Source organism: Desmodus rotundus, chromosome 7, assembly GCF_022682495.2.
Source record: "Desmodus rotundus isolate HL8 chromosome 7, HLdesRot8A.1, whole genome shotgun sequence".
In the NCBI taxonomy this organism is placed as follows: Eukaryota; Metazoa; Chordata; class Mammalia; order Chiroptera; family Phyllostomidae; genus Desmodus; species Desmodus rotundus.
In genome coordinates this window covers 92,697,573-92,725,023 of record NC_071393.1, presented here as the reverse complement: position 1 = coordinate 92,725,023, position 27,451 = coordinate 92,697,573, and the positions used below count along the sequence as shown (strand labels likewise).

Sequence of the window (27,451 nt, the reverse complement as noted above, 5' to 3'; positions counted from 1 at the left end):
TGTGTGCGTGCCACTGCTGAACTCAGAAAACCATAAAAATACCGCAAAAGGCTCTATGTCTGTGCAGATATACGTCAATAACAGGGAGAACGCCTTTTGGGAGGAGTCTTTTCAGTGTGGTGGTAACTAACGGACCAGAGGGGATGCTGCCTCGAAGGCTTTGGGGGAGACAATACTCGAGACCCAGTTTTGCCTTGAACTTGGAGATATTCTTCTAAGAAACCATTCATGAGGGAAGGTAGGTAAATCCCATGATCTAAAATTCACAAAGTAAAAACATACAAACGACAGAACCACCAACTTTAGAAAATGTCCTACAATGTGCATTTTATTCCATACAATTATACAATGTTTATATATACAGGAGTTCCCCCCTTATCCGCGGTTTCATGGTCCTCGGTTTCAGTCAACCATGGTTGGAAACGTGAAAAATTTCAGAAATAAACAATTCCTAAATTTTAAATTGCACATCGTTCTGAGTAGCGCATGATGAAATCTCGCGTTGTCCCGTTCCGTCCTGCCCAGGACGTGAGTCATCCCTTGGTGCAGCCTCTCCACACTTGGTAGCCCTCTTGGTTATCAGACCCACTGTCTTAGTCTCGCAGTGCTTGTGTTCAAGTAACCCTTATTTTTACTCAATAATGGCCTCCAAGTGCAAGAGTAGTGATGCTGGCAATTCAGATATGCCAAGGAGAAGCTGGAAAGCGCTCCCCTTTGAGTGAAAAGGTATGTGTGTATAGGAGAAAACACATAGCATCTAAGGTTCAGTATTATCCGTGGTTTCAGGCATAAACTGGGGGGGTCTTGTGATGTCTCCCCTGTGGATAGGCTACTGTAGCTATAGCTCTTAAATGTTTTTTCTCTATCAATTTAGTGTAGCGCCTAAATTTTCACTGCAACATGGAGAAATGAAAGGAGTGGAAATCCACACTGAATGCTTTCCTGGGAGCTGAAATGAGCTCCAGGGGTGCCAACTGGAAGAAAATAAAAGTTGTAAATGAGCAGTGTGGCTTCCACACCCTTGGCTTTCATGAATTCAGACATACAGAACCCGTAGTCTCATCTCATAGTAAAACTCAAGAGAAAGTTAGTTAGTGTTGGACAGATTGCTAAATTGTAGAATATTGAACAGAAGACCGCAGTGGGACCTCTTGTTTAAAGTAGCACCAATCCACACCTGATTGTTTCCAACAGTAATCTTATCTTCCTGTTGAATACACTGTTGGCACTCTGAGTGGAAATCTTTCTGCTTTGGTGAGGATTCCTAGATTGACTAAGCGTACTGTGTTGCTAAACTCTCTATGAAGTGTGGCAACGTCAACCTGGGGAAATGGCACATTTAAATCACCGGCGCTCCGACACGGGCTTGCCTTTATGTGTGTGTGTCTTCCCCACCCCTGATGTCGCTGGCATTTTGCGGAGGTTTCTGTGACAGTGGTAAAAGTAAATAAAAATGCATTTAAGGGGTTTCATGGTAAGCATGGCGTTAAAAAACACAACAAAACAAAACACAACAAAAACATGAAAGAATGTGGTCGCAGCTAAGGAGGTTTTCACATGTTGTTTAACTCCAGTAAAGTCTGATCCAGCATCTGATGCATACTAAGGTTTTCTTCTTTGGCATGAGCCACTTTCTCTGTGGTGGGATTAGAAAATTAAGTCATGAATAGCTGCGCTTTGGACACAATGATGGTTTGTACATTTAGGCAGGCAACATCAGTCACAAACACAGGATGAGATGACCAGGACTAGGCATGCTTGTCAGGCATTACTCATTTCCAGACAAGGACCTACAAAGAAGGAAGCCGTCTTCGACCCGAAGGAACTACAGGCACAGCAGGTTCTCACAGAACAGTCAGGCGAACCTTCACCAACGCTCCACTCTGAGGATAAGAGGCGGGTGGGTTTGGTGAAGGTTCACTGGTCGTGCGCTGTGGGAACAGGGAGAGGCGCTCGCAGCGCCGGAGTTAACGACAGCAGACACTTCGGGGTTACAGGCAGTTAACGGTCTGGGAGTTGTGGGGCAACACAACCTCACAGAAAACAAAGATGCCGTAAGTAGGTTTTCTGACAACTTTTGAAATAATTTATTTCTGTTGCTTATTAGAAAACTTATCAACATGTTTCATGCACACTTCAGTAGGACATTCTCTTACTATGCTTACAGCGGTCTATTCCTTGTCAGCATGACATTCTTCCCAGATTCTCTGACATGTCAGACTGAATAAAAAGCATACCTTCCAGACCACCAGGGACTTCTGACATGAGTTCCTGTTTTCAAAAGCGATTTTGCCCAAGCACAGGTACATTTAATCATATTTCGAACACTATACCAGGTATTAAGAAGGCAGGAATAGGAATATGTAACAGGAACATATATATATTATATATTACATCCTATATATAACATATATATATATATATAGTTATACACATACACGCCCCTCTGCTTTGGCTTTCTAACTTAAAGTAGGACTCAGTTCTCTGTAGGAAATAGAAAACATTTTTTTTTGAGGTCTTCGTTATGTACCAGTTCAAACAAGAGGACCACTGTTGCAAAGAGGAGTGCTAAATTATTATAAATACTTATTCATATACACAATGATTATATTTTACCATAAAAGTTATTTGGGGATAGAGAGAACTGAATTATTCCAGATATGAGAGGAAAATGCAGACAAGGCCAGCCTTTCAGCTGAATCCTTTCATGTACATTTCTACAGAAAGTGACCCTATAGTTGAAGGTACAACAGTCTTAGACTTCCTGACCATGGGCTCCATTCCTAGAATGTAGCCCAAGTTCTTCCCCACTTAAGTTTAATCCTCATTCAGGGCCAGCTTTAGTTGGTTAGTTAGGCGGCGGTTTTGCTCAAGTTGCTGGTAGAGTTGATCTGTACAGGTCAGCAAGCAGGTTAGCAGGAAAGAGGCAGAAGAAGAGAAGTTAGCTAGACTTGGAGAGAGGAAGTTAACAGACAGAACACAGAGATACCTCCGACATTGCTTATTTGCTGAACAGGTTACCCTTACCCCATGGTCATCTGTCCTGTGCCTGGGAAGCTCGATGGAAAAGGCCTGGCAGACTTAGGAAGAGCCAAGACTTCTCTCTTGGTGGGAGGGCATGGGAAGGAAAGGGAGCAACAGGGCACAAAGAGGAGAGAGAGTGGGTGCTCCTCTTGCACTGCACGACCACCACTGCGTAAACTGAGCCGAGTGCAGTTACTGGCGACTGTCTGAGGGGCCCAGGCAGGGCTGGAGGTGAGCCCAGCATGCCATCTACTCCTTGCCAGCGTCAGTGGAGACTGACAGTGAAGCCTCAACCTGCCCATTTGTGCTCACCCCTTCCTAGAACTCTTTTCATCCCCACTCTGGGGGCTGGCTTTCCTTTCAGGTGGTACCAAGAGGGGGCGGCTACCCCTGCTGCATTAACACTTTTTGAAATGCAGAACTAAGCTCCCTGTCCCTGCTCCCCAATCACCAAGATACAGGGTGCAGATTCTGACTCCTCATCCAGTTTTGATACAGGTGTGTGTTATCCTACTCAGAACAGGCACTTATCTCCACTGACTGAAAATTTACCTTTACTTCTTGCAGATGGCATGTACGTTTGGAGCCAGATGCATGCATAGAAAATGATTAAAACCTCAAACCTCCACACGGAGACCAGCATGACATAAATTATACACATTGGCAGCAATCTACCCAAATGGCAAGGAAGCCAGCCACAAGAATCAGTCTGTATATGATGGTCCAGGGGACACCCAAACAATGAAAAAGCCTGGAACCTATCACAAAAACTTGGAGGACGCAAGATTGTTTTGAATCACGGTGACACCCTGAATCCAGAAATTCTACTTGATCTCGAAAAGCTGATAGTCCTACCCCTGGGGAAAATGAAAATGTCCAGTCTCTAGCCCCTAGGTCTGTTGGGAAATTGATCAATTCTTATTTTAACTTTCTCTAATAAATGGTGGGACATGGGAAAGATGCTCTATTCATTGTGCTTTCTAGCTTGAGACATTTCCTGCCTTGTCGTCTTTGCTCATCCAAATTTTCTGAATATTTGAAACCCTGGCCAAATGTCACCTCCTCCAGGGAGCTCCCAGTCAGAAATCTCCTCTCTGACTCTAAATACATACCATTTATTAGACTCGCCTCACTCCTCTATCTTCCCACCAGATGGCGAAGAACATTTCTGGCTCATCTCTTTACCATATCCCGACGACCTTCCACAGTATCTTGTGTATGGCATATGCTTGGGGGTTGCAAAATCAAAACCCTCTAGCGCACTCACCCTCTCACATGGGGAAGTACTGCCAAGGGCAGGCAGGCTGTCTCGGTTTGCTGAGCCAACGTTCAGCCAAGCTTGAATGGCAGAACTTTGGAGAAACCCTGGAGGATCCAGAGGATCCATGTGAATTCAGCTTAAATGATAGCTGTCCCTACCACATCCTCCTTGGGACCTATTCCACTTCGGCTGCCCTGGAGCTGGTAGGCCTGGGTGGCCTGAGGGCAGGGACCAGAATTGGTTATACACGTGGTGAGTACCTTCCCCTCCTGTGCTACCTCCCAGACGTCTGGGGCCTCTAGTGCCCAGATTCAATAGTGCTTTTGGTTTGGTCCAACTGAGGCTCTTTGCAGCAGCTGAGCTACGGCTGAGCATATGGTACTATGAACCAGAAGCCTAAGTTCTCACAGTATCTTGGTAAAATCAAGTTATTTGTCCTTTTGTGTACCCGTACCTTCCTGGAAGGTTTACCTTCCCAACCTATCAGTTTCTCATCCCCCCCAGAATATACTTATAGGAAGTGCAAAGGTCTCTAGGAGGGGTTCAAAGCAACAGATGTGCTCAGCAGAACTTTCGGACGTGTCATTTTGTCTGCTGCAGGAAGCAGGGTTACTCAGAAGTGCCCACTTCTGTTATTCTGAGTTTAAAAAAGAACAAGGCAGGAGTCATTGCCAAAAGCCTTGGGAAAAGGAAAACATGAAATCACAGAAGTCTTGATACTCTCAAGGGAGAGACATTGTCCAGAATCTAAATTTTAAAAAGCCTACTGTACCATTACTAAAATACTTTATGGCCTTCTTAAATATGTATTACCCGCACTGAAGTCTTTGTGTAGAGTAACTGGTATTACTTTCAGTTTGTCCAAATTTACCTGAGTATAAATTGAGTATAAATAGTGGTGTATCAAACCTCATAGGCTAACAAAACGACACACAAACAGATAAAGATCACCCATATTTAAAACAGAGGAGAAATACAGCCAGACCGTGGAGGACGGAGAAATGTGGGGAATTAGGAAACAGAAGTCCACATCATTATGAAGTGCTACAGTGTTTTTTTTTTAATTACTTCACTGCTGTTTTGGAAGTGAATAGTGAAGCCCAAATAAAATGTAACTGTATTCTGAACAATTTCCACGAACTACTTTTACAGGAAAAAGAATCAATGTTAAGGACTATACTTTCAAAGTGCCCGCAACTTTAAAAACAGCCATTATTACAAAGATTGTGGATGTGCAACCCCTCCTAAAGAACACGATGTGCTTGAGGGCGCAAAACCCCCAACTTGAACATAATCAGGTTTAGAAAACTTGAGATGTCATTTCATGACTCAAATGAAGGTGGTTAAGAAAACACTTTTAAGAAGCTTTAACTATCCTTTCTGCTGTAAAAGGAGGATCAACAATAACCTCAACATACATAGATTGATCCAGTTCTTTTTCACCTTCCCCAATATGGAAATGCCTGGCAATATGGGATGACTCCAGAGCCTTCATCAGAAGCCTTTCATTAGTTAGCCACTCCCCCCGAGGCAAGGCCACCTAACTAACAGAGAGGGCTCACCACGTGGCCACCTAAACCTCTAGCGGAGGAAGACACTGCCCAAGGTGGACCTTCTGACTCCCAAGGAGGAGTGTGTCCTGGGCAGAGGTTCTAACCCAGCTGCATACCAGAACCTCACGGTCCCTAAAAACGAATGCCCAGGGCCCCACTCTAACCTCTGGAAACCAAAACTCTTGAGAGGGGCCCAGGCATGAGTATCTTCTTTTAAAAGTTCCACAAAGAACTACTGCCTTAGAAACTCTTGATACTAATGTATAATGTTCAGAATGCAAAACAATAATAAAAAAAAAAGCAGCCAAAATTAACCCTCACATGCGTGAAGCATATTTGTATTTATTCAGTGTTGAAACTAAAATGTGAAGTAAAAAGAAAAGCAAACAGAAATAGCTTACACAGTGTTTATTTTACACTGAAATGAAGAGCTTCTGTACAACAGGAAGCAGTGTGCCCCTGGCCCTAGGGCAGGGTGCTAAAGGAAAGAACCGGGGCCAGCTGGAGGAGAGACAGACGGCAGAGCTCAGAGAGGTGGGACATCCAGCTTGATGAAGGGGTCTTGGGAGAAGTGAAGCAAAGAAACTTATCTGCACGAAGAGAAAGGGTGGGAGAAAAAGAGAAAAAAGTGGCACAATGGAAAAAAGGAAAACCAGACTAACAGATGGGAAGAGCACTTGAAACGCAGGCGAGAAGCAGACATGCAAACCTGCTGCCAGCTGCACCTGCGGGAGGCCGACCCTCAGCCCCCGCCCCCGCCCCTGGCTGGACCTGAGCCGTCTCAGGGCCCCAGGGAAAGGGTCCGTTTTAAGAAAACCCATGACCAGAATTTAAAAACAAATTCTGAGCTAAACCCATCTTTCAGAATAATCACTCATACTTGATGCTTCAAATTTTCCCCACAGAATCACCATGTTTATGGTCTGATGGAAAAGACCTTGGAGACAGAAGATCTGACCCACCCTCATTTACAAATGAGGGAAGAGAGGATGAAATTCTCTCCAGTTTCCATGGTGACTATCATGTCTCTAAGGGTAACGAGAAGCTTTTATACGCTGTAAGGCAGCAGGCACATGCCACACTCTTCAAGCTACCATTTTCCTGCACAGGTAAAATTAAATTTCCAGAGTACCTGGAGTTCAATGCCAGAATATGACGATGTAGAGAACCCTCTGTGAAACATTCCAGGTTAGAGTTTAAAGAGGCAGAATGAGTTTAGCGTTTAGGTTTGGTCAGTAATGTGTATGTTCAAGGTTCTCCTGAGAACAAGGCTATTTACTCCACTTACTACCTCACGGCAGTAAAAGCTGGGCCGTTCACTCCCAAATCTCGTATTGTAATTGTTTACGTCCCATTTCTTTGACACAAATTGTGGTGTGTTTTGGGGGGTATTTTAGTTCCTTTGATGGAACCAGAAAATTAAAGGCTTGGTTACTCAGCAGAGGGTTCACATGTCTCTCTGTAATTCTCAACAGTGAGGAAGAGATGATATTTTACAGCTCTACTGGATCGATTTCATCTCCCTCAGAGCCTCAGTAATCTGACACTTCAGGGCTCCTAAATTTATATTTCTTTTTGGAAGACCATCATATTTTATTTAATTAAATCTCAGGAAATTAATTTTTAGTAGTTCTTTGGGAAGTTCCTGTCCAACGGCAGGGCTTTCTAATTTTGCTTGAACCCAGTTTAATTTCCTGAGAGCACAGTGCTTAAGAGATTCATATACCAGTTCACTGCTTGGTGGGGACGGTCTAGCTTTAGAGATGGAGCAATGAATGGATTCTGAAGGGAAAATGATTTGTACAGACAGGCTTAATCTACTTGGCCTTTGTATTAGTAGAATGTGAAAAAAACCCAAAGACTATCCTAGGTTACGCAGAGAGAGTAAGCAGAGAGAGCTGTAAAGATGGAGATTCTGGAGGCACAGAAGGGAGCAGTGTTGAGTTTATCACATTAGCATGAGCGCACGGGTGTGAGCAGGCAGGGCGGATGAACATTTACATGGAAGTCATATCGTTGAGAGCGTGGTCCAGCTCCTCGCTGATGGCTTTGTACTTCAGTTTCTGAGCATACAGCTCGTCTATGACCAGGAAGTGGGAGGCAGAGGTGCAAGGACATGGAGAGTGATCAAGAGATGGAGGGTGAGCGCGGGTGGCACGGGCGCCATCCCGACAGCAGCGAGAAAAGGGCAATGCAGGAAGGAAGTGGTGCCGCAGCAGGTGGCCAATGCAGGAGGCGTGCGTTTTGTTTTTAAATGAATTGAAACAAAAACAAAAAGAACAAAACCCATTAGAAAATAAAACAAGACAGACGCAATATGAAAATCATAACAAATATGGTAGGTATATCAGTAGCTATGGTAAGCCCCAAACAAAAACCACAGAAGGATGTCTCCTGGGTGGGGGACAGAATGTCTTTCTTTTCTAGAGCTATATTTTAATTACACTGGAGTCGCCAGCCAACTGCAACTATAAACAGTGGAAAAAATATCCAAGGGCAGTGTTTTGGAAGAACAGTTCGTGACTACAGTCTGTAATCCTTATCTGGCTCCACCTTCAAACCACTGACTTCCTGAGCAGACCAGACCACTGGGACCTGGACTTCTCCGTGCCCTGCACGCTGCTCGTGGTCTTCCCACTCCAGCTGCCCTGCTGGTGGCTCAGAAGGCCTGACAAGCGAGGAGAGCCACACTTTTTGTGGTGCTGTTGTGCCAAGTCTGCAATCTAGTGTTTGTGGTGATGGCTTCACACTTGGCTGCAGCGGGACAGACTGTTTTGCAGCCATCTGTTTCTCTCTCCTCTACGAGCTCGGCTATGGTCTGCACTGACCGCCAGTCCCTTCTCCAGGTCCTTCTGCCTTGGATGTGTGTATTTTATGTATTTTGTTCACTCTTTCTTTTTTATTGCTGATCCTTCACAAGCTTCTGAGCTCAACATTCAGGATTTCTTTGAGACAGAGGGGGTGTTACAATAAAACCTACATATCGTAGGGGAGAAATGCTTAAATCTCGAAATACAGTATCCTACCCCCACTCCTCCTCTAGTACACAGAGCACTCACCAAGATAACTGATGACAAACCCCCAACCCCTTACACTGATTTCACACTTGGAAGAAGATGGGTTGTGTCTAAGAAGAAACTCACACCATTCTGACAATTAAGAGGTATCACTAACGAGAGAAAATATACTGGAGTCATTGATCACCTACAACCACCTTACCCACAATGAAAAATAACCTTGCCATACACCTGAGGAGTGTGAGGCAACACTGGACGGCACCTGCCATTACAAAAAAAAAGACGTGCCCGTCTGGTGGCTGAAAGTGAGCTGGTGAGCGAAGGACTCAGGTCCAAGAGCTTAAGAGCCACAGAATGAAATCCCAAGGACAGACAGGAGGAATGTGCAAGAGCAAAGGAGTATATCAAGGTGAATGCACTTGGATTAGAAAATCATTTTGCCAGGTCAATACTCAAACATAAGGATTAAATGAGAAACAAAACTCAAGATCTTACCTTCTAAGTCATCAATGCTCTTCTCTAATTTCGTTACTGACCTCTCTGCAAACTCAGCCCGAGTCTCAGCCTGCAATGATTCAATTTGTTTCGGTCAACATTGGGATGTTTTAGATTTCCACAGGGAAAACGAGAGAATGGAAATCAAAACGGGTTCGGAACTACTTGTCAGTCTCTACAGGGAGGGGTGGAGGCTAGCACAGCAGGGAACTCTGGGGCCACCTCTGAATATTCCTGACATGGATCATCGCAACTGTGAAATGAAAAAGCCCTGAGCTGCTCCACAAAAACAAACTCATTTACAATTCAGGTGGCTCTACTCAAAACATTCATAACATTACCTCCTTCAGCTTGTCAGAAAGGACCTTGATCTCTTCCTCATATTTGTCTTCCTTCTGAGAGTACTGTAATCAGAAAGAACGTTCCAGATGTCAGACCACAGCTCACTTTATACTCAAGTCTTCTAATATGAAGAAAGTGCCAGCCCAGCAAACAGATGTTGGGGATCTCTCAGGAGGTAATGGAGCCTCTGAGATCAAATGGCATACTACAATACGGTCTCTGTTTTCCTGCCTATTGTTTTACATGGGATGAGAACAAGATAACATCCACTCGGCACTTGGTTTAAATTAAATTGTTACAGATGACTCATATACTCAACATAAAACATATTCCCTATTAAAAAAAAGAAAGAATCTGTTATTCAATAACCATCAGGAAATCACCTCAACACGATGCCATTTACTAAAATGCCTAATGGACTCATTGCTTTTAGCAGGAGGGCCTCGGAAGAGAAACAGCGGGTGACTTTTGAGCAGCTCTGAAAAGATGCCTTTTCCCCCACACCATGCTCCTGGCCTACCTTCTCAGCCTGAGCCTCCAGTGACTTCAAGTTGTTCGTCACAGTTTTCAACTCTTCTTCAAGCTCGGCACATTTGCTAATGTTTTCGATCAGAGGCAGAAAGGGTGGGAGACAAGCCAAAGGAAGGAGGAGAGAAAAAGGAGAGGGATGGGAAAACATGAAAACCAAGTCCTAGAGAACAAAGGGCTGCCTCAAAGTAGCCAAATCATCAGGTAGTGAAACACTCAATCTTGCCGTGGACAATGCCCTCCAACCTTGTAAAAGCAGGAAGGCAGGGTGACAAACTCCAACAGCTTTGAAGTGTGATAATTTGGCTCCTTTTTTGGCTGCACCAAAGAGCATTTACGAAGGAAAAACAAAGGAGTATAAAGAACCCAAAGAAAGCACTTAAAGCGAGATATAAGACAGCAGAGGGTGCAGTGAAGGTGCAGTCGTTACACCAAACGAACCAGTAGGTAGTGGAAGCTGAAAGACGTCTGGGCTGGAGTTAAACCTAAAAACCACACATGAGCCATCAGTACCTTATCCTCTGCAGCCATTAATGCTTTCAAGGTCTGATCCATTATTCTTAATTGTTCTTCCAGCTGTCGAACTTGGCTGTTAGTGGACACAGGAAATGCACAAGGCCATTCTCAAAATCAGTGTGCAGGGAAGGCATGCAGTGATACACGCATTCACACACAGACACCCCACACAAGTCCTCCGTGTTCTAGACTCGTGGCTCATCCATGTCAAATGAGCACATAAGGAGCCCGGAGTTGAAACAGGTCAATGTGAAGCTGCCAGAAGGTCATGCTGTTTAGTCACTGTTCTGCAGCACCCCACACACAGCGTTCTGGCGCGGGCCCGCTTACCCTTCCGAGAGCTCAGCCCGCTCCTCTGCACGTTCCAGGTCACTCTCAATGATGACCAGCTTCCGGGCCACCTGCAGCAGGACAAGCACAACACACACAAACACCATGGGCTTGCCAGCTTTGAGTAAGGGAGTGTGGGGTGGGGACTGGATCCATCAGTCTCTAGAAGATCTTGTCTACAAATAAGATGATCCTCTTTCTTGTGGACTGGAGAGAAGCTACTCTCCATCAGGAGTGCTAATGGAGAGGAGACCAAGGACCCAGAATGGCTAGTTATGAATGGGCAGTCTCATTTTAAGTCTGACCCATGGGAAGTCTGTATAATTACATAGCAGCCAAACCGAAGTGTGGAAGAAGGGAGAAATATGAAATTCACAATCTCAAAAATAGCAGTATGATGAGACATGATGCATTTTATGCCAAAAGGTAGAGGCTGCCAAGAATATACTGTATACTTCAATCTCCTTTCTGTGGAGAAAGTTAAAAATGCCACCAGAATAGCAAGAGAAACTGACAGGAGATGAGCTGGTGAGACGACTAAGGAAGTCAGCTCTGTATTCAGGGAAGGAACGAACTTGAGAGAAGGGATCCTCTGGCCCCTCTCAAAATTAGCGGGCATAATGCAAACTGGAAGTAATAATGATAACCATAATAAAAAGGAGAGTCATGCCGTTTCAAAACAGCCATGGTACATGAAGGGCAAAACTCAAACCTTAACGGCCATGTTGCTCTGCTGTCACAGGAAGTTGTTTCCATGGGGATGTGATCAGAGGCTGATTTAACTGTGAACCTACGTTGATAATGGAATTCTACCACCTTAGAGAGAAAGGAGGGCAAATTGAAAATGTCCTCCGTGAATCAATCACCCACGCAAGGGCACGGTCCATGTCTCTACGCTGCCTGAGCCGGACCACGGTAGGTGAATCACTCCGAGACCTGCTTGCACGGAGACAGCATGACAGGCTCCTTCCACAGACACAGGGGCCCAACTCTTCCTTCCCTGGGCCAAAGACCCTTTGTCCTGGTCTTTAGGGGTGGGGGGAGGGGGCAGGAGCAGCAGCTTTGGTCTTTCCCAGTGTTATCGGCTGGCTTCAGGATGAGGCCTGGGATCCCCTAGCCAGACCAAAAAGAACCATGTTCTGCAGACAAAGGAACTCTGCTTCTCCAAACCACCCATTTCTGCCAAGGAAGCTGATCGTTTCACTTAAGAATGCAAGGCGGTACACACTGCTCCTGCCACACACCCGCCCCGGCCACTGCTGGGGGTCGGTGAGGCTCTGGGCCCCAGGATCTGACCTCTTCATACTTGCGGTCAGCATCTTCAGCAATGTGCTTGGCCTCTTTCAGTTGGATCTCCTGGATTTCCATTTTCTCCTCATCCTTCTGGGCTCGACTTTCAATGACTTTCATGCCTCTGAAAAGGAAGACAAGCAACAAGACTCAAGATGCAGAGCTGACCTCCGCAAACCCAACAATGCACTGCAGGGGCTTGTGAGGCTTAGTGTAACTGGCCGATCAAAACAGAGCACAGAGCTACTTTTCTTTCCCAAGCCATGAAGCAACAGTTTCCAACGCTGAAGGCAGAAAGATACTTCTGTTTCTTGCGAATGAAATCTCACACTTCCAGTACTGGTGAAACTGTCCAGGAATCTAATGTTAAATAGAAGGTACCATGTTAGAATCCTGTTTGAAAGTGGGAGGCAGGGAAACAGGAGAGCCAACACGCTTTACTTGCCATATAAATAATGGGATTTCTTTTCCCGGTAGGCAGCTTCAGCTTGAAAATGGACCAAAGTTAGAACAAAAGCATATTTATCTTCATATACTTCCTCCCACAAAGAAGGTAGTTGTTCTTACCTCATCAGCCACAAACATAAGTATCAGATTGAACCATATGAAATTGCTGATATTTGATCATGCCAGACCTGTAAAAACAGCGGTTTCATATGGGTCAACCTAACACTTTAGATAAGAAACTATGAGTTCTGCCTTTAATGGAATTCTCTAGTAATAGAGGGGTTGATAGGGCTGATTCCACCTTCTGTGCTGATACATATGTTTGGATCCTATCGCATGGTGGTAAGTTTTGGACAATGCTAATTGATTTATAACATATTACAGACTTATGGTATAACAATTTATGGTAAAATGGAATTCATGACCAAAATCTAAGTAGGCAGTAAGATAAATAAGCCACTATTTTTTGATGAAGCACTGCAGTGTTTTGGGAGACTCGAGTTCCAGCCCGGGCCCAGCCATGAGCTGGCTGGGAGACCCTGGGCAGGACACACCAGTCTCACTGTTTACAGGGGACTGGAGTAAATGATCTTGAAACTCCTTTTTACTCCAAAGTCAAACATTGCCAGTTTCAGATCACCTTTTGGGTTCATTACCAAGTATATTTCAAGAAGAAGTCAGCCACAAAAACCACCGGTATGTGTACACTGTTAAAGATGATGAGTCATCTTAAAGTAATTCCAAAACTCTTGGTTAGAGAAGAAACAATAAGCAGCAATGAATTATGAGCTGACGACATCAGCTAGAAAGCTTCTTTAATCCTCAGGTCTGAAATCACTCTTTATCCTTGGCGGCAGGGAGCATAAAGTCACTCAAAGATGGAGAAATGGACAAAATCACCGATGGCATTCACCTGCCCAGCTCACAGCACAGATCTGCACGTCCCGTGTCCTGAGCCACCACACACACTACTCTCATGCACATACCCCCCCCCCCTTACACAGCTGAACTCCCTCCGGTCTCATGGAGTCTTTCTAGGTGTGTTTCCATGCGATGTGAATACATTGCCGTCAACAGTTGGGCATGAGAAAATGCCTTCTAGAGTGTGCAAAGATGCACTGGTCTACATGGCCGCGGTCTGCCTTTACTACCACAGAGCTCCATCTTGGCGCGGTCAGTCAGGGAGAGCCAGGCTGCAGTGGGAGCCGGCTCAGCAGACACGAGTGTATTTGTATTTGTGTGTGTGTGTGTGTGTGTTTTATTAACATTATTAAGTCCAAAACAATTTACTTTTGCAGATCACATTTCCGTTTTATCTGTGCTTTCTCTTACCCTGTTTGTGGGGCTTTTTGACAATTGATAGCCCATTTTTATCTAAGTCTAAGCCTCCCTGGTCTGCTTTAAAACAGTTATCTTTGTAAAAATGCATAATTGCTCCAGGGCCAGCAGGAATGGAGGAGCTGTTACGCATCCCTAGAACTTCTTGTTTGCCCCTCTGTCTCCCTCGTTGGATGGTGAGCTCGAGGACAGGAAAAGGATCCTTTTCTTCTTTGTAACCTTGGGGTTCAAAGCCCCTATGTGCTTTGTCTAAAAGCACCCATGGTAAACAAACAAAACCAATAATGTTAAATGAACAAAACCAAGTTACACCTGGGATCACATGAGGAAATGATCCCTCTAAGGAACTGCAAAATTCTTACACCCCAAGTCAGAGAAGCCCTTCTGCTCCACCAAGAGGAAAGGCCTATGCTACGACGCAGGCCGAGCGAAGCGCCCTCACCTCTCGCTCTCGTCTGCTGCCTTCTCAGCCTCCTCCAGCTTCTGTAAAGCTGTTGCCAGACGCTCCTGGGCTCGATCCAACTCTTCCTCAACCAGCTGGATGCGTCTGTTCAGAGAAGCTACATCGGCTTCAGCCTAGGCAGAGAGAGTGAAAGGCATTTCAGAGTCGGGAGAAGTGAGAGTAGTGCTTGCAGGAAGCGGCTGAGACTCAAACACTGATTTCAGATAGGAAGCCTGGGCCTTGTGGTGAGCTACCCTTAAGGGCATCACAAGCCCTGGTCAACTTTGGAGTTTTCCGGTCCGTTCACACGTTTATTTATATAAGCATGTCCACATTTGTGTATATACAGATCTATAGATACCATTCTCATTGGAAAGATGAACCATTACCAAATGCTCTCTCACTTAGTTCTTTTCTTCCATAGGTTTCAGCACACTGGCGTTATCTCACTATAGCCACCTGACTTACTGGGGGCCTGAGGTGTGGACAGAGACAACACGGCTTATCCAGGCTCAGCCACAGAAGGCAAGAGCAGTCCAGCCAGAAATCAGACTCTGGAGTCTCAACTCTCCTTTCTCCAGACCATATTCTCAAGGGGCCTTATGAAGGAACTAAAATATTTCAAAACTCAGGGGTTCTAACATACATACCATACAGACACGGCTAAATCCAGTATCCCCTGCCCTGCTCCCTTTCCAGTAACTCCTTTAGAGTAACTAGTCACTCTGGAACAGGGAGATACAAATTTCCCAAGTGTTTCTGACAAAGCCTACTGGAATTGCTTGTAAGTCAAGGTTGCTACAAGAAAAGTTTCAGACTCCTTAGGAGACAAGCAGTACAGACACTGTTTTTATTTGTATCTATTTCTGAAATAAGATGTTTCTTTCTTGGGGAAACGATGATTACCTGCTGTTGTAAGCACTGTTACTATGGGCCTCAGAACACCGGGAAGACTGATGGTCCATTAGATACACTTGCCCTGGTAGCTGTTTAAATATTATGCCTTAAAGTGAGAGAAGGAATTTATCAATCAGGTTCTCTTTCTTCATCCTCATCCACTTTGAATATCTAGTTATCTGGGGTGATGGGTTTTCAGGACATATGGAGAGTTTCCTAAAAATTACAGTACACGCTTAGGGACCTATGCTAGTTCTCTACCTATATTCCTTTCTTCTTTACTCAACCATAAGCTTCTTACATGCAGGGAATCTTGGTTCTTTGCACAGCGTATGCACTCAGTAAATGTCTACTGAATAAAATGAGTAAAACCAAGCTAATTTAAACAAAGGAACTTTCTTAGCTCATGGACCATGCATGACACATCCAATCTGAAATGCATACAATTTAGAGGGAGGCTGTGAGGATGACCTTGAGTCAGAGAATTACAAGTACCTTCGGCTCTTTGCTCATCTGTGCCAAGTTTTATCTGGGAAAGAGAAGTGATTAGGGCATTTGGTGAAGGACGCTTTATAAAGGACATCCATATGCACTTTTATGTTGTAAAAAGTGAACTAGGTAGTTAAACCTGGTTGGCGTAGGCAGGGAGTGGGGGGAACTGAATCTGCGGAGGCTGGTTTACAACTGGCCGGCCCCGAAGGAAATCATTATTGTTGCACCGTGAGTAACGGACCCCACTGAGTCTGACCGCAGGCAACTGCTGGTGTTTTTGGAGGAGGGGTGACCGTAATAGTATTTCTTAAGTATAGGGAACTGTCTTTTTAAGGTCTTTAGCACTATTTTTTAAAAACTGGAAGGAATATACATTAATAATACTTTTGGGCCAGGTCAGCTTTCTTTACTTTTCTGGTTTTCCCATGTCCAGTATAATTCTATTCTTTCACAAGTGGGGGGAAACACATAAGCAACTCTGAAAGTTAAAAACAGAAATGAAGAGCAAAAACCAACCAACCAACCCTCAGTAGAGTGTCTAGATCATATATGCAAAAGTACCCCCTGCCCCATCCTTATTATTATTAATATAAAGGCAATTATCCTGTTATGGGTGGCGTGGCCAGAGAAATGTCAACGCGATTTTTAAACTATTTTTTTTGTAGCCACCACATTGTTATGTCCCTGTTCTGCTTTCAATCTGGGACCCAGCCTCCAGGACTTTGTTCCCATAGAAAGGAGAGTGCTTGTGATCTGGGAACAGAAACTTCTGGGTGACAGGCCAGGCTAGGCCAGCTTCCCACACAGCCGGGGCACTGGAGTGTAAGGAGACAGGATCCCACGTTCATTTCCGTTTCTGCACACAGGATCCCCTAGCCCGAGATGCCTCCTATCAATCTGTATCTTCCTTCTTATTCTACCCCCCCCCCACCCAATTCTTTCCTTTAGCTCTGGACACTGTTTTATAAATGTCACTAACTCCTTTTCCCAGGAGCATTTCGTAGAATCTGATACTTCCTGACATTACGGGTTGTAACCTATGGAATACCAGCTAATGCGGCCTCATAAAGGGCATGCGAGCAACGACCAGGAATGGAGATCTGCTGTAGGGGCCAGCACTGGTGCACACAGAGTCCTCCAGGTGGTCTGCAAAACAGAGGCTTCAACTGTTTAGCTGGAAGGACTAGCTAAACATCTAGCTAGGCATCTTCCAGCAGTTCCCACAACTGGCTGAGTGTCAGAACCCACTAGGAGATGTGCATTAAAAATACAAACTTCCAGCCCCCATCCCTAGAGACTCTGATTCAGGTCAGAGGGGAGGGCAAGAATCTTCACTGTAAATAAGCAACCTGTTCCATTCTCCACCGTCCCTGCCCACCACCTAAAAGCTGGCAGATCCTGTGGGAACGGGAACCAGTCTCCTAGCTCTTCCTTCAAAAGAAAACAAAACAGAAGGAGGGTGGGATCTTTGACCCAGCATGCTGAAGCATACTCAGGTCAACAGCGGTCAGTGGGAGACACGACTAAAATCCAAGTGGTCTGGCTCCGTCTCTTCCCTCACAGCCTCTGGAACCTCACAGAAGACCTGGAACTGGTGGTTCTCTCCCTCAGAGGCTTTGCTCTTTCTAAGACAGAGTGGGGGGTTTTCTACAGCCGTCCCCGCCCACACATGGGCCTTTAGTGACAGACTAACCAGGACTAGGAGAATAGTTACTGTATTAAATAGCATCCACTAAACAAGTCCTCTCAATCCATCTTGAAATAAACTGTGGTATAAAATTGAAAACCATCAAGTAACACTCCTAACAGCTCACACAGGGACACAGGGCACTTGCTCTCAATCCCAGAAGCCAGTGCACGCTGGCCCAGAGGTTTCAGAGCAGGACAAAGGTGCCTGGAGGTCACCTCTGTCCGTGGTACCCTGGGAAAACTCTGTAAGAGTCCTCTGGGAAAAACCTTGGCTCTCACTGGCTTCTCAGGCCCTACCACACTGGTCTGATCGCAATTTTGTTTGGTTCCCTAGAATTCATCTTTCTTTCTCTTATTTTTCCTTTTTTTTGGAAGAGGGATAGAATTATGTTCTGTGTTCAAAAGGTCCACATATCTTACCTTCACTAGCTTTTATTGCCACTATGTTTTCTAAGTTCTCTTTCTAAGGTTCCTTTCAACACAGCACCTGGGCAGTCTGCTTAAGACTTCACCTGCTGTTGCCTCTGCCAGTGCAAGCCCGCAGCCACTTGACCATCTGTTATTTAAAAAGCAGATATAAATAACAAGGCCTTTGGGAAGGGTCAAGACCCCAGACGCAAATTATTTCCAGGCATGGAAATTACCCTTAGTGTGCTGGGTTAGCTGCTTCTAACAACAGCCCATGTGTTGATGCTGCTGGCAAAGTCTTTCAGTTTGGGATGCTACTTTCTTTCATTTCAAAAGTGCTATTGTATCCCGACATGTAATGAGCTACTCAGAAACGAGACTGCTATATTAGCAAAGGCTACCAATTGTCCTCCTGCAGTTTTGTTGTTAAACAACCACCAGGAACCCTGCACTTGTGAAGTACCTTAGAGTTAGTTGCATGGTGAGCCCTGTCTCCTCCGCTGTGCCCCCCCCCCCCAAGATATTAGCTACCTATACAGAAAATAAGGGCAGGCATACCACTTCCCTCCCCTGGCCACCCCAACAAGGTACTACACAGCAATCAAGGGCACGCCTAACCCAATATAGCAAAATATTACCCCCAAATCAGATTTTCAGGGCATCCAGATGTTTTAGCAAACACAACTAACCAAAAAAGTTAAAATAGCAATAAATAAATAACTGTAGGAGAATATTATTACACCCTAAAAATCTGGAATATATTTTCAAAGCCCTGCCCAAACCAGAGCGGAGCAAGGGATGATCAAAGGTCAGGTCTTTTTATTTCGGGCAAACTGTAGTTGCACAGAGGTTTCACCCGGCTCGCTGTGTCAGACCAAGTGACTATGGCCAAGTTAAACTTCTGCCCTTATATGGTAAGGAAAGGGGGGGAAAACACTGATGACATTAAGGGGCACTCCCATGGATAACAGATAAACACAACCTCCTCCATCTGTGCCAAGGCCTGTAATTCACGAGGCATGTTTGTATAATGAGGGAGAACGGACGTGAAAGGGGCACTGCAGCGTCTCTGCCTCGCCTGCACAGGAGAGCAGAAACTGAGAGTACATATTCCAGTCACTGCCCCCCTGGGGGTGAACACAACACGCACCCTCAGCTTCCTGGTCTCAGAAATGTTTGCCAACTCTGAAGAAGGAAAAAGGCTGGGGATTTTGTAAATTGGTTATTTCCATGATTTAATATAGTTACCAATTAAGAACCTTCAGGTGGCAATTTTAAAGTCTCCTTGTTTGCTGGGTACTATCCGGAAAAGGAGGAAGGACTGACTCCTCCTCGCTACTTTTTCCTTTGATAATGACAAAAACTAGCAAACAAAACCCTCTTGAGTCACAAGAGGTAGCCAAGTAGCCTCATTCCAACAATTTGAAGGGCCCGTACACCTTGGAAAAGCAAACCAGCAGGAAGTAAGGAATGGCTCATTTTTCCAAGGTAAATGCTGGTATAATAGTGCCAATTAATTACAGCCTCTCTAAACTTTTGAGAATGTGAATTTAGGGCCAACTCTGCAAATTTTTCTTTTTTTTTTTTTTTTGGTAGTGGTTAAGGCTTTGTCCCTAAACCTCCACTTTCACTGCCAAGAGAAACTGTGACTACGAGTTTAACTCACAGCTGTGTCTGACCAAGAAACCACCTTGCATCAGCTATCTTTAAGTTCCAGTTTCACAAGTGAGGAACCACTCTCAATCAGAAATTCTCTCAATGGCTCGACTCAGTCCTCGAGTTGCTATCTTAATACGTTCTGTGTCTAATCACCCAGACAGTTTTCAAAAATTACTTCAAAAATTGAAGCTACTTAAGCTACTTTTACTATAAGGCATTGAAAAGAATGAAGGCATCACCTTTAGCCAACTGGCACAGGAAGATCACTTATAAAAAATGCACAAAAAAGACGGTGAGTATAAAAGTAACAATGTGCCCTTCATACCATGTATCTTGTGTCTAACATCAATCACTAGGCCAGGAGTCAGTAAAAGGCTCTCTTGTACAGGACCACACATTCCCTTTCTTAGCAGGGTGAGGGGAGTTCCACTGACTTCCACCACCAAGTACCATGTCAACCCACCCAACATTCCTTTCAGGCTGCCCACATCCTCTCTCCAAGTCCAAAAAAAAACTGATTAAAAGCATTTAAAAGTACTGTTTTAAGATACAATGCAATGAGCAGGCTCTTTCCAAGACCCTTGGATAGGTGGGGAATTGAAGGTGAAAGAGCAATGAGCTAAGTGCTGTGTCGTTTGAATACCAGCTGACACACAGCACCTATCCTGTTGTGCCTAGAACCACTCTAATTCCTCTGCACACACTAACCCTTGCACCCTTACAGCACGTAGGTGCCGTGATTATCTACATTTACAACTAGGGAACCGAGAGACTGAGAAGGTAATTAGCCCACGGTCTCAGCAGTGGAAGACTCAAATCCTGGCCATCTGGGCCCCGAGCTCTTGTTCTTACCCATCATGTTCCAATAGTTCTAATGGTTCGAGGACAGCTGCTAGCCAGCCGGAGAGGCAGCTGGAACCGATTCACAGCCCAGTTAAACCCAGAGACATCCACGAGACCGTTTCCGACTTGTCCTCTAGAGAAAACTGTCTTTTGCTTATTGATTTTGATTCCTGTCTGTATTTTACCTGAGATTTCCTCTAGTTAGGCCTTCCTCTTAGGAGGAGCTGTTTGCTTTTATGTATTTTATGCAAAACAAGTCTTGCAGTTTCTGCAGCCAGCTGTACACTTAACCAATAACGATTTACTCAACCGAGAATAGGCCGGTATTAAGCACAGCTGGACACCATATTATCACTTGTCATAAAATTCCCAAGGTGTTTTGAGTATCCCGATAAAACACACACACACACACACACACACACACTCTCACTCACTCACTAATCAACAAACAGCAAATGCCTAAACTACCTCTGAAACCCTGTTCCTGTTTGCTGGATACATTTGCCTTAGGAGAAAGAAAGGAAGCCAGGTATTACACTCAACATGGGAGAGGGGGAAGCCGGCAAGAGAATACACCCAATAATCATCGACATTTAGCCAACTTTTCCCAAGATTTAGTAACAAAGGATTATCTATCTGTACAAGAAAGTGTGAGTGGTTAGAGAAAGGGAAAGGTCAAAGGGCCACCAACTACAGGAGTCAGAACCTGGCGCTGTTAATGCCTTAAGCACCGCAGAGAAACAGGCTTCCAGAAAACCAAGGGTCAACGGGGATGGTGGAGGTTAGCATCCCCGGGTCCCACGACCTGTCGGCGCCCGTACGCAAAGGGATTTCCCTCTTCCTTTCCCACCCTCGAGTAAATAACGCCAGCAGCACCCGAGACACTCGGGCCAAACGCAAACACCCCAGAAATGGAGCCCTTTCTGGAAAAATGCTGCTTCCAGAACCTTCTCAACACCACTCCTGCTTCCTCTCGAAGCTTTTAGTTTAGACCCGAGATGGAAAGGAAAGACAGAGAAGAATAGGGAGGCCCCTACGCAGAGCCCGACGCCAGCAGCCCAGGTGCGCTCCGGGGCGTGGGGGCAGGGACAGGTGGGCTCCACAGGCTCTGCGGCGCGGTGGGGCCGACTGGGGAGGAGGCACCTCTGGGTGGGTTGGGGGGGTCGATGGGTGGATCCCTTACGGTCTCCCTCAGCTTCCTCTCGTAGTCCAGCTCGCGCTGCAGGCTGCCCGCGCGCTCCTCCGCGGCGTCCGCCTGCTCTTGCAGGCTCCGGATCTTCCTCCGCACCGCCTCCAGCGAGCTGCTCCCTGCCATGGTGCGGGGCGGCGGCGGGCGGGCTGTGGTGGGAGAGGCCGGCTGCGGCGCCTCTCGAACGGCCGGCCGCCCCGCCCAGACCTCGCCGCACAACGGCGGCGCCCCCTGCGGCCCGGGACCAGCCCGGAAGTCGCGGTCTCCGGGGCAGCGCACGAGAACCGCAGGCGGGTGCGCGAGCGCCGGGGGCGGGCACAGCGGGCGAGGCAGGGCGCGCGCCGCGGACCCCGGGAATTTGCAAACCGCGGGAGGCGCTGCGCATGCTCGCTGCAAAGGGGATGGTACGCGTTGGAGGCGCGCTGCTAGGCACTAGGCGGACTGGGTGGACCCTGCAGGAAAGGAGGCCACCGCTCGAGGGATTTTACTTCAATTCTCACCGCCCCTCCCCGGCTCCGAGTTGTCCAGCTGTAACGGGCCCGGTTGCTAAGGGGTATGGTGCCGCCTACTGGCGGCGGGCGCTCCTCTCTGGATCCCGTATTCCCAGGCCCAGAAGGGAGAGCTGAGCTAGGGGTTTGGGACCTTAATGTGTCCCAATGTGGTTGCTCCTTGTTGTAAAGAACCTCAGAACGCACGATTCTAACAATAATAGCCGCCCCCCTCCAAAACTCACGAAGTGAAAACCACTAACATATTACATAGTGGTTAAACCTATTCGAAATGCAATCTTCTTAGATTAGAGTCCGGCTCCTAGTTCTTTCCTGGCTGTGTGACTTTGGACAAATAGCTTGATTTCTCTGGGCTGCTTCTGTGAAAGTGGCGTTAATGGCAATAGTTTCTCACTGAGCTGATGTGAAGGCTTTGAATTAATTAATATAAAGCACTTAGCACAGTATCTTGTACATACGTTCGTTAAGAAGTCAAATGATAGCTTTAGTTAAAATATAGGCACATGCTATTTTAAGAGTCAGGTTGGAGCCCATAATCAGCTGTTTATCCCAGCCTCTCTGGGGCTCAGTTTCCTGTCCCTAAAAACAACCATCTCAAGGGTCCCTTTTGGTCACAACCTTCTCTGATTTTAGATTAGCCTCTGAGACCTTTTGGAATCTGACCAATTCTGGCCCGGACTGGCCTGCCTTTAAAAGACACACCAAGGAAGGCTACAGAACCCTATGAGAGCATCTGGCTACAGCTGGACGAAAACCAACGTTCACAATCCACCAACGTGGACACAATCTCTGGGAACTGTCCTCTGCAAATTTGCCCCTTGGGCTGTGTTTTTAAATGCCTGCTAAGTCTCCTGGCTTTCAATCCTCACCTTTCTCAAAAGAGGCCCTTCAAGTTAGTTCCTGATGGGAATAAACGTGGGAATAATGAAGAAAAAGAAAACAGACTTGACATCCCTTTCCTCCTCCAGAGCCCTAACCACGAACCTCCTTAGCTTTCCTAACTCATTTTCTACGGACTTTTTCACAGCCTCTGCTGAGATCTCCCAAACCCCGGCATGAGCCCTCATATCCGGTAGGTGGAGCCTGTGGCTTTGTTTCCACACAGTTCATCTGGTCTGGCAGGAGGTTACATTGCCTCCCCTAAAGGAGTACAGACCATGGGCCTCCAAATTTGATGAGGAGGGAAGGGCATGTCTGAGAGCCTCCAGGAGGAGCCTGGGAAACTGCTGGACACTTGCTTTAAGCAGATAACTAATGTCCTGCCTTTTCAAACACCTCGGAAAGTCCGTTTCAGGTGAATTAATTTTCATGCTGATGTCATTATACAAGTGTGTAGGACAGTTATCTGTCTTGGCTGCACATTGCAATCACCTGGGTATTTAAAAAATACTAATGCCTGGGTTCCACTCCCAGAGATTCTGACTTAATTGGCCTGGGGTACAGCCTGGATTTTGGGTTTTTAAATCTGCCTAGGCGATTCTGCTTAAATAAGGTTGAGAATCACTGATTTAGAAAGCAAAGACCTACAGGGAATGAATATCAGATATATACAGTTATTGGGGCAGAGGTTGGGGGCCAGAGCCTTCCATGCCTTTCACCCTCACTTAGGTGGAATAACAACAAAATATTCAAAACAAAGCCATTGGTGATGCTACCTCACGAATTACCTCCTTTTAAGCTAGGAAGAGCCCACTTCTGGAATAGGATGTGTAAAGTATGGGTAAATTAGAAAAATGTTTTTAGTAGTAGTAGTAGTAGAAAAATATCAAACTGTTCTACAGTTCTTAACTACGGAGGGACAAGGTAATGACAGGGAAATGTCCTAATCATAGATGTCATATAATACTGTCTCAGGAAGCTGACCTCTCTCGCACCTACCCCTTTCTCTAGCAACATCTAGGCACTAGTTCTGAATCACTCTAAACATAGCATTTCTTCACAAATTTTTCAGCATCCCTACAGGTTGTAAACAACCTGAAATGTCTTAAAGGGGATGGTGGCCAATATATACTACATAAATAAATAAATTAAATAAAATCAAAACAGGGTTACAAAAATTACCCTCCCCTGCTGGCCGCGCCCCTCTCCCCAGCTGGCTTTAAATATCCTCTTGCCCACTTCTGGGCCCACCTCATTCCTAGGCTCCCTTACACAGCTTTTCAATGAAGACCTGTAGCACTACACAGTCCCCAAAAGGATCATCTATTTTCCCTTAAGAATTGTAGTATCTTTTTTCCCCTTCTCTTGCCTTCGGCCTTACTGAGCTATTTTCAAATTCTCTGCATTCTTTACCTTATAAGGAATATCTCTCCTTGATCTATCAGCGGCTCTTTTGAAAAAGCTAAATAAACGTCCTGCTGGAGAATTTTGGGGAGACAGACATCCTGCATTTAGCCTTATACGGAGCAGACATCTGATCTACATCACACAGAGCAGGCAGAGTTATGTGTTCTCTGGCTCTTTTCTAAAGCCAGGTAGTTTATAACTTAAATATTTGAGTTAAATCAGCACTTCCCTGGACCCCCTTTCTAGAAATCTTGATTTTCATTGAAAAAATTTTTTTCTGTCAGCTTCTAAATGTCCCAAGTCTGGATTTTTCACTTACAAAGCACACTTGGAGATGACATTTCAAGCCTTTTTCATACCACAAAAAGTTTTTCCTGATTTCAAGACCCAAGACTCTCCAGCAATTTGCATTTTACTTTTAGACAAAATAGTCTACCAGTTCAACTTCTGGGCAGAGCTTTTCCCTTGTGCTCATACATTCTTGGAATTGTTCCCAAGGAATTCTTTCCTAATTGTGCCTCTAGGCTTAATTAGCTTCTAGAATGGAATGCAACGGTGTGAAAAGAAGTCCTTTGGAAATCTAATGCATGGCTTGACTTGTGCAGCAGAAGAGGCAAGCTCCTCGGCTAAAAAGATTCCTCCAAAGGGCAGTGAACAGAGTGCTGGTTGAGCTTTTATGGGTGTGCACCGCCCCTGAAAACTACGTGGTGGTTGTCAGAAGGCTGACAGGTGGGGGTGGGGAGAGCAGGAGGGGCCGGGGGCAGCTAGCTCACTATACCATATAAAGCACTGAGCTATATATAGCCCCAGCTTACTTTTTGGACCTAGTGCCCTCAGACTGCAGACCCAAGCAAGTATCATCTTCCCAGGCAGATCTTAAGGGCCGAACTGAGGCTTCCCTAGTGAGAAAGGAAGCCTTGAGTGTCTGTGTGCTGCACCATCAAGCTCAGCCTTCGAAGTAAAAGTAGCCCCAAACTATGTCTTCATTCTAGAGGCCAGGCCCTCTGTACCCTGACTAGACCCACCACTGAAAACTAGGCCTTTCCACCCACCAGAGTTGGCAAAAGGAAAGAAAGTGAACTAGGCATTCTGCCTGCACAAACCTTGGTTAGGACACTTCAGAGGTTTTCTGCCACAAGGGAGGCAAGTTTCACCCCCAGCATCCAATTTCAGCTGCTTTGTCCTCCCAGCCTCTCACCCCCCGCCCCCCAAGGGTGGGGGCAAAGAAAGAGAAAGAGAGAGGAGCGGAGGAAACATGAATGAATGTGTGCTGTGGCAGTCTGGGGCAGCATCCAGTGCTCTGGGCCATGGCAGGGCTATATGCAGGTATCCAGCCGGAGGAAGCGACCCTCCTCCACTGCCCTCTGGCCCCTGTGGTGGCTCCAGAGTGGCGATGCAACGCGGCAGGAGGTGAGGGAGGCAATGTGTGCATGCACTTACGTCGGTCGCCTTTTTCTCCGCCAGCTCCAGCTTCTCCTGGGCATCTTTAAGAGCCTCGGAGTATTTGTCCAGTTCATCTTCGGTGCCCTTGAGTTTCTTTTGCAGCGACACCAGCTCATCTTCCAGCTGGGAGTTGGCCGTGGGGGATGGGGAGTGGGGGTGCAGCAGGCAGCGTGATCCCGCAGGGGAGGGGTGTGGGTGCACAGAACCAAAAGCACAGGGAGAGCGGGACAGACAGAGGGAAAGACAGGGAGGGAGAGAGAGAGAGAGAGAGAGAGAGAGAGACAGAGTTAGCCATTCGTGAGCTGACCCGCGCGATCCCCGGGTACCTTGGCGGCGGTCTCATTGGCGGCCAGGAGGCTGTCCTCCGCCTTGTGCAGCTCCTCCAGCACCCGGTCCCGCTCGTCCTCCGACGCCCGCAGCAGTTTCTCCTTTGCCGCGATGTCCTCCTCCAGCTGAGGGGCAGAGGCGGGCGGGCGCGGGCAGCCAGCACGGACCGGGTGTTAGACACACACACAACACACGGGCGCCGGGTTGGCTGGGGCCCCTCCGGCCTGCGGCGTCGCCGAGCTGGAGTTCAGGGGTCCCCAGGTAACCTCCTCTCGCCGGAGCTGGAGGTGCACCGTGGCCCACCCTGTACCCCGACCTCCCCCAGGACGAGACTCCTGCCGGGGTCTCAGCGGGCTCAAGTCCACAACTTGGTGTAGAAAAACCTATCTCCCTGGCCTTTGGGCCATACTCTCTATTCGGGCCCATCTTTGTTCCTAGGGGAAAACTCCATGACCCTCACCCCTACTCCCCAGTCTCCGTCCCAGGTGAAGAGTTTATCCTCCCCACGCAAATGAGACCAGAAGAACTTCCGACACTTTCTGGACTTGAATCCCTTCAACCCCCCACCCTCACCCCGACGGACCCAGACAATCAAGAGCCTCTGGGGCTGGAATTGACTTCGCGGGCTCTGGGAACCAGAGGAGGTTACTACGCGTCCTCAGTTGAGACCGAAAAGTTAGAATAAGCCCGAGTCTTGCTCTTTCCCTCCGCCCCCTCTCAGACGCGGGTCCCTGGCTGTACTGGGAAGGGGGTGGCTCCCCCAGTCTCCGTGGTGGGGCCGGGAAGAGGTGTCAGCCCAGCTCCCAAGGCTCGGGGACACCCAGTTGGGCAGGCGGAGCGCCGGCGCGCAGTGGGCGCAGGATGGGAGGTGCAGACCTGCTTGCTCCTGTCCTCCGCTGCCTTCTTATCGGCCTCCGCCTGCTCGGCTCGATCCAAGGCATTCTCCTTGTCGAGCTTTAGCATCTGCATCTTCTTCTTGATGGCGTCCATGGTGGCGGCGGCGAGGGGCCCGAGGGCTGCGGCGAGAGCAGCGAAGCGAGAGCGCGGTGGGGCGGCAGGTCCGGAGTGCGAGCGCGGAGCCGCCTGCTGCTCCCAGATATGTACTTTCCCAAGGGGACGACCGCAT

At 46.8% G+C, this 27,451-nt stretch overlaps 1 protein-coding gene across 27 annotated transcripts; it reads right to left on the bottom strand.

Annotated features, from left to right (window-relative positions):
• Positions 1-301: 301 nt before the first annotated feature.
• TPM1 (tropomyosin 1) lies at positions 302-27,451 on the bottom strand. Of its 27 annotated transcripts, none has more exons than XM_045201278.3 (10): positions 27,202-27,420; positions 26,325-26,450; positions 25,996-26,121; positions 14,584-14,717; positions 12,363-12,480; positions 11,067-11,137; positions 10,213-10,288; positions 9,692-9,754; positions 9,351-9,420; positions 302-1,636 (listed from the first exon to the last, which is right to left on the bottom strand). In XM_045201278.3, the coding sequence occupies exons 1-10, from the start codon at positions 27,313-27,315 to the stop codon at positions 1,554-1,556; spliced, it is 981 nt and encodes a 326-aa protein (XP_045057213.1). In that variant the 5' UTR covers positions 27,316-27,420; the 3' UTR covers positions 302-1,553. The 27 variants fall into 27 exon arrangements, with proteins under 27 accessions (XP_045057213.1, XP_024423133.1, XP_024423132.1 ...); XM_024567359.3 differs by lacking the exons at positions 302-1,636; positions 10,213-10,288; positions 26,325-26,450 and adding exons at positions 6,232-6,428; positions 7,840-7,918; positions 10,734-10,809 and having other exon boundaries at positions 27,202-27,451; XM_053927726.2 differs by lacking the exons at positions 302-1,636; positions 10,213-10,288; positions 25,996-26,121 and adding exons at positions 6,232-6,428; positions 7,840-7,918; positions 10,734-10,809 and having other exon boundaries at positions 27,202-27,425.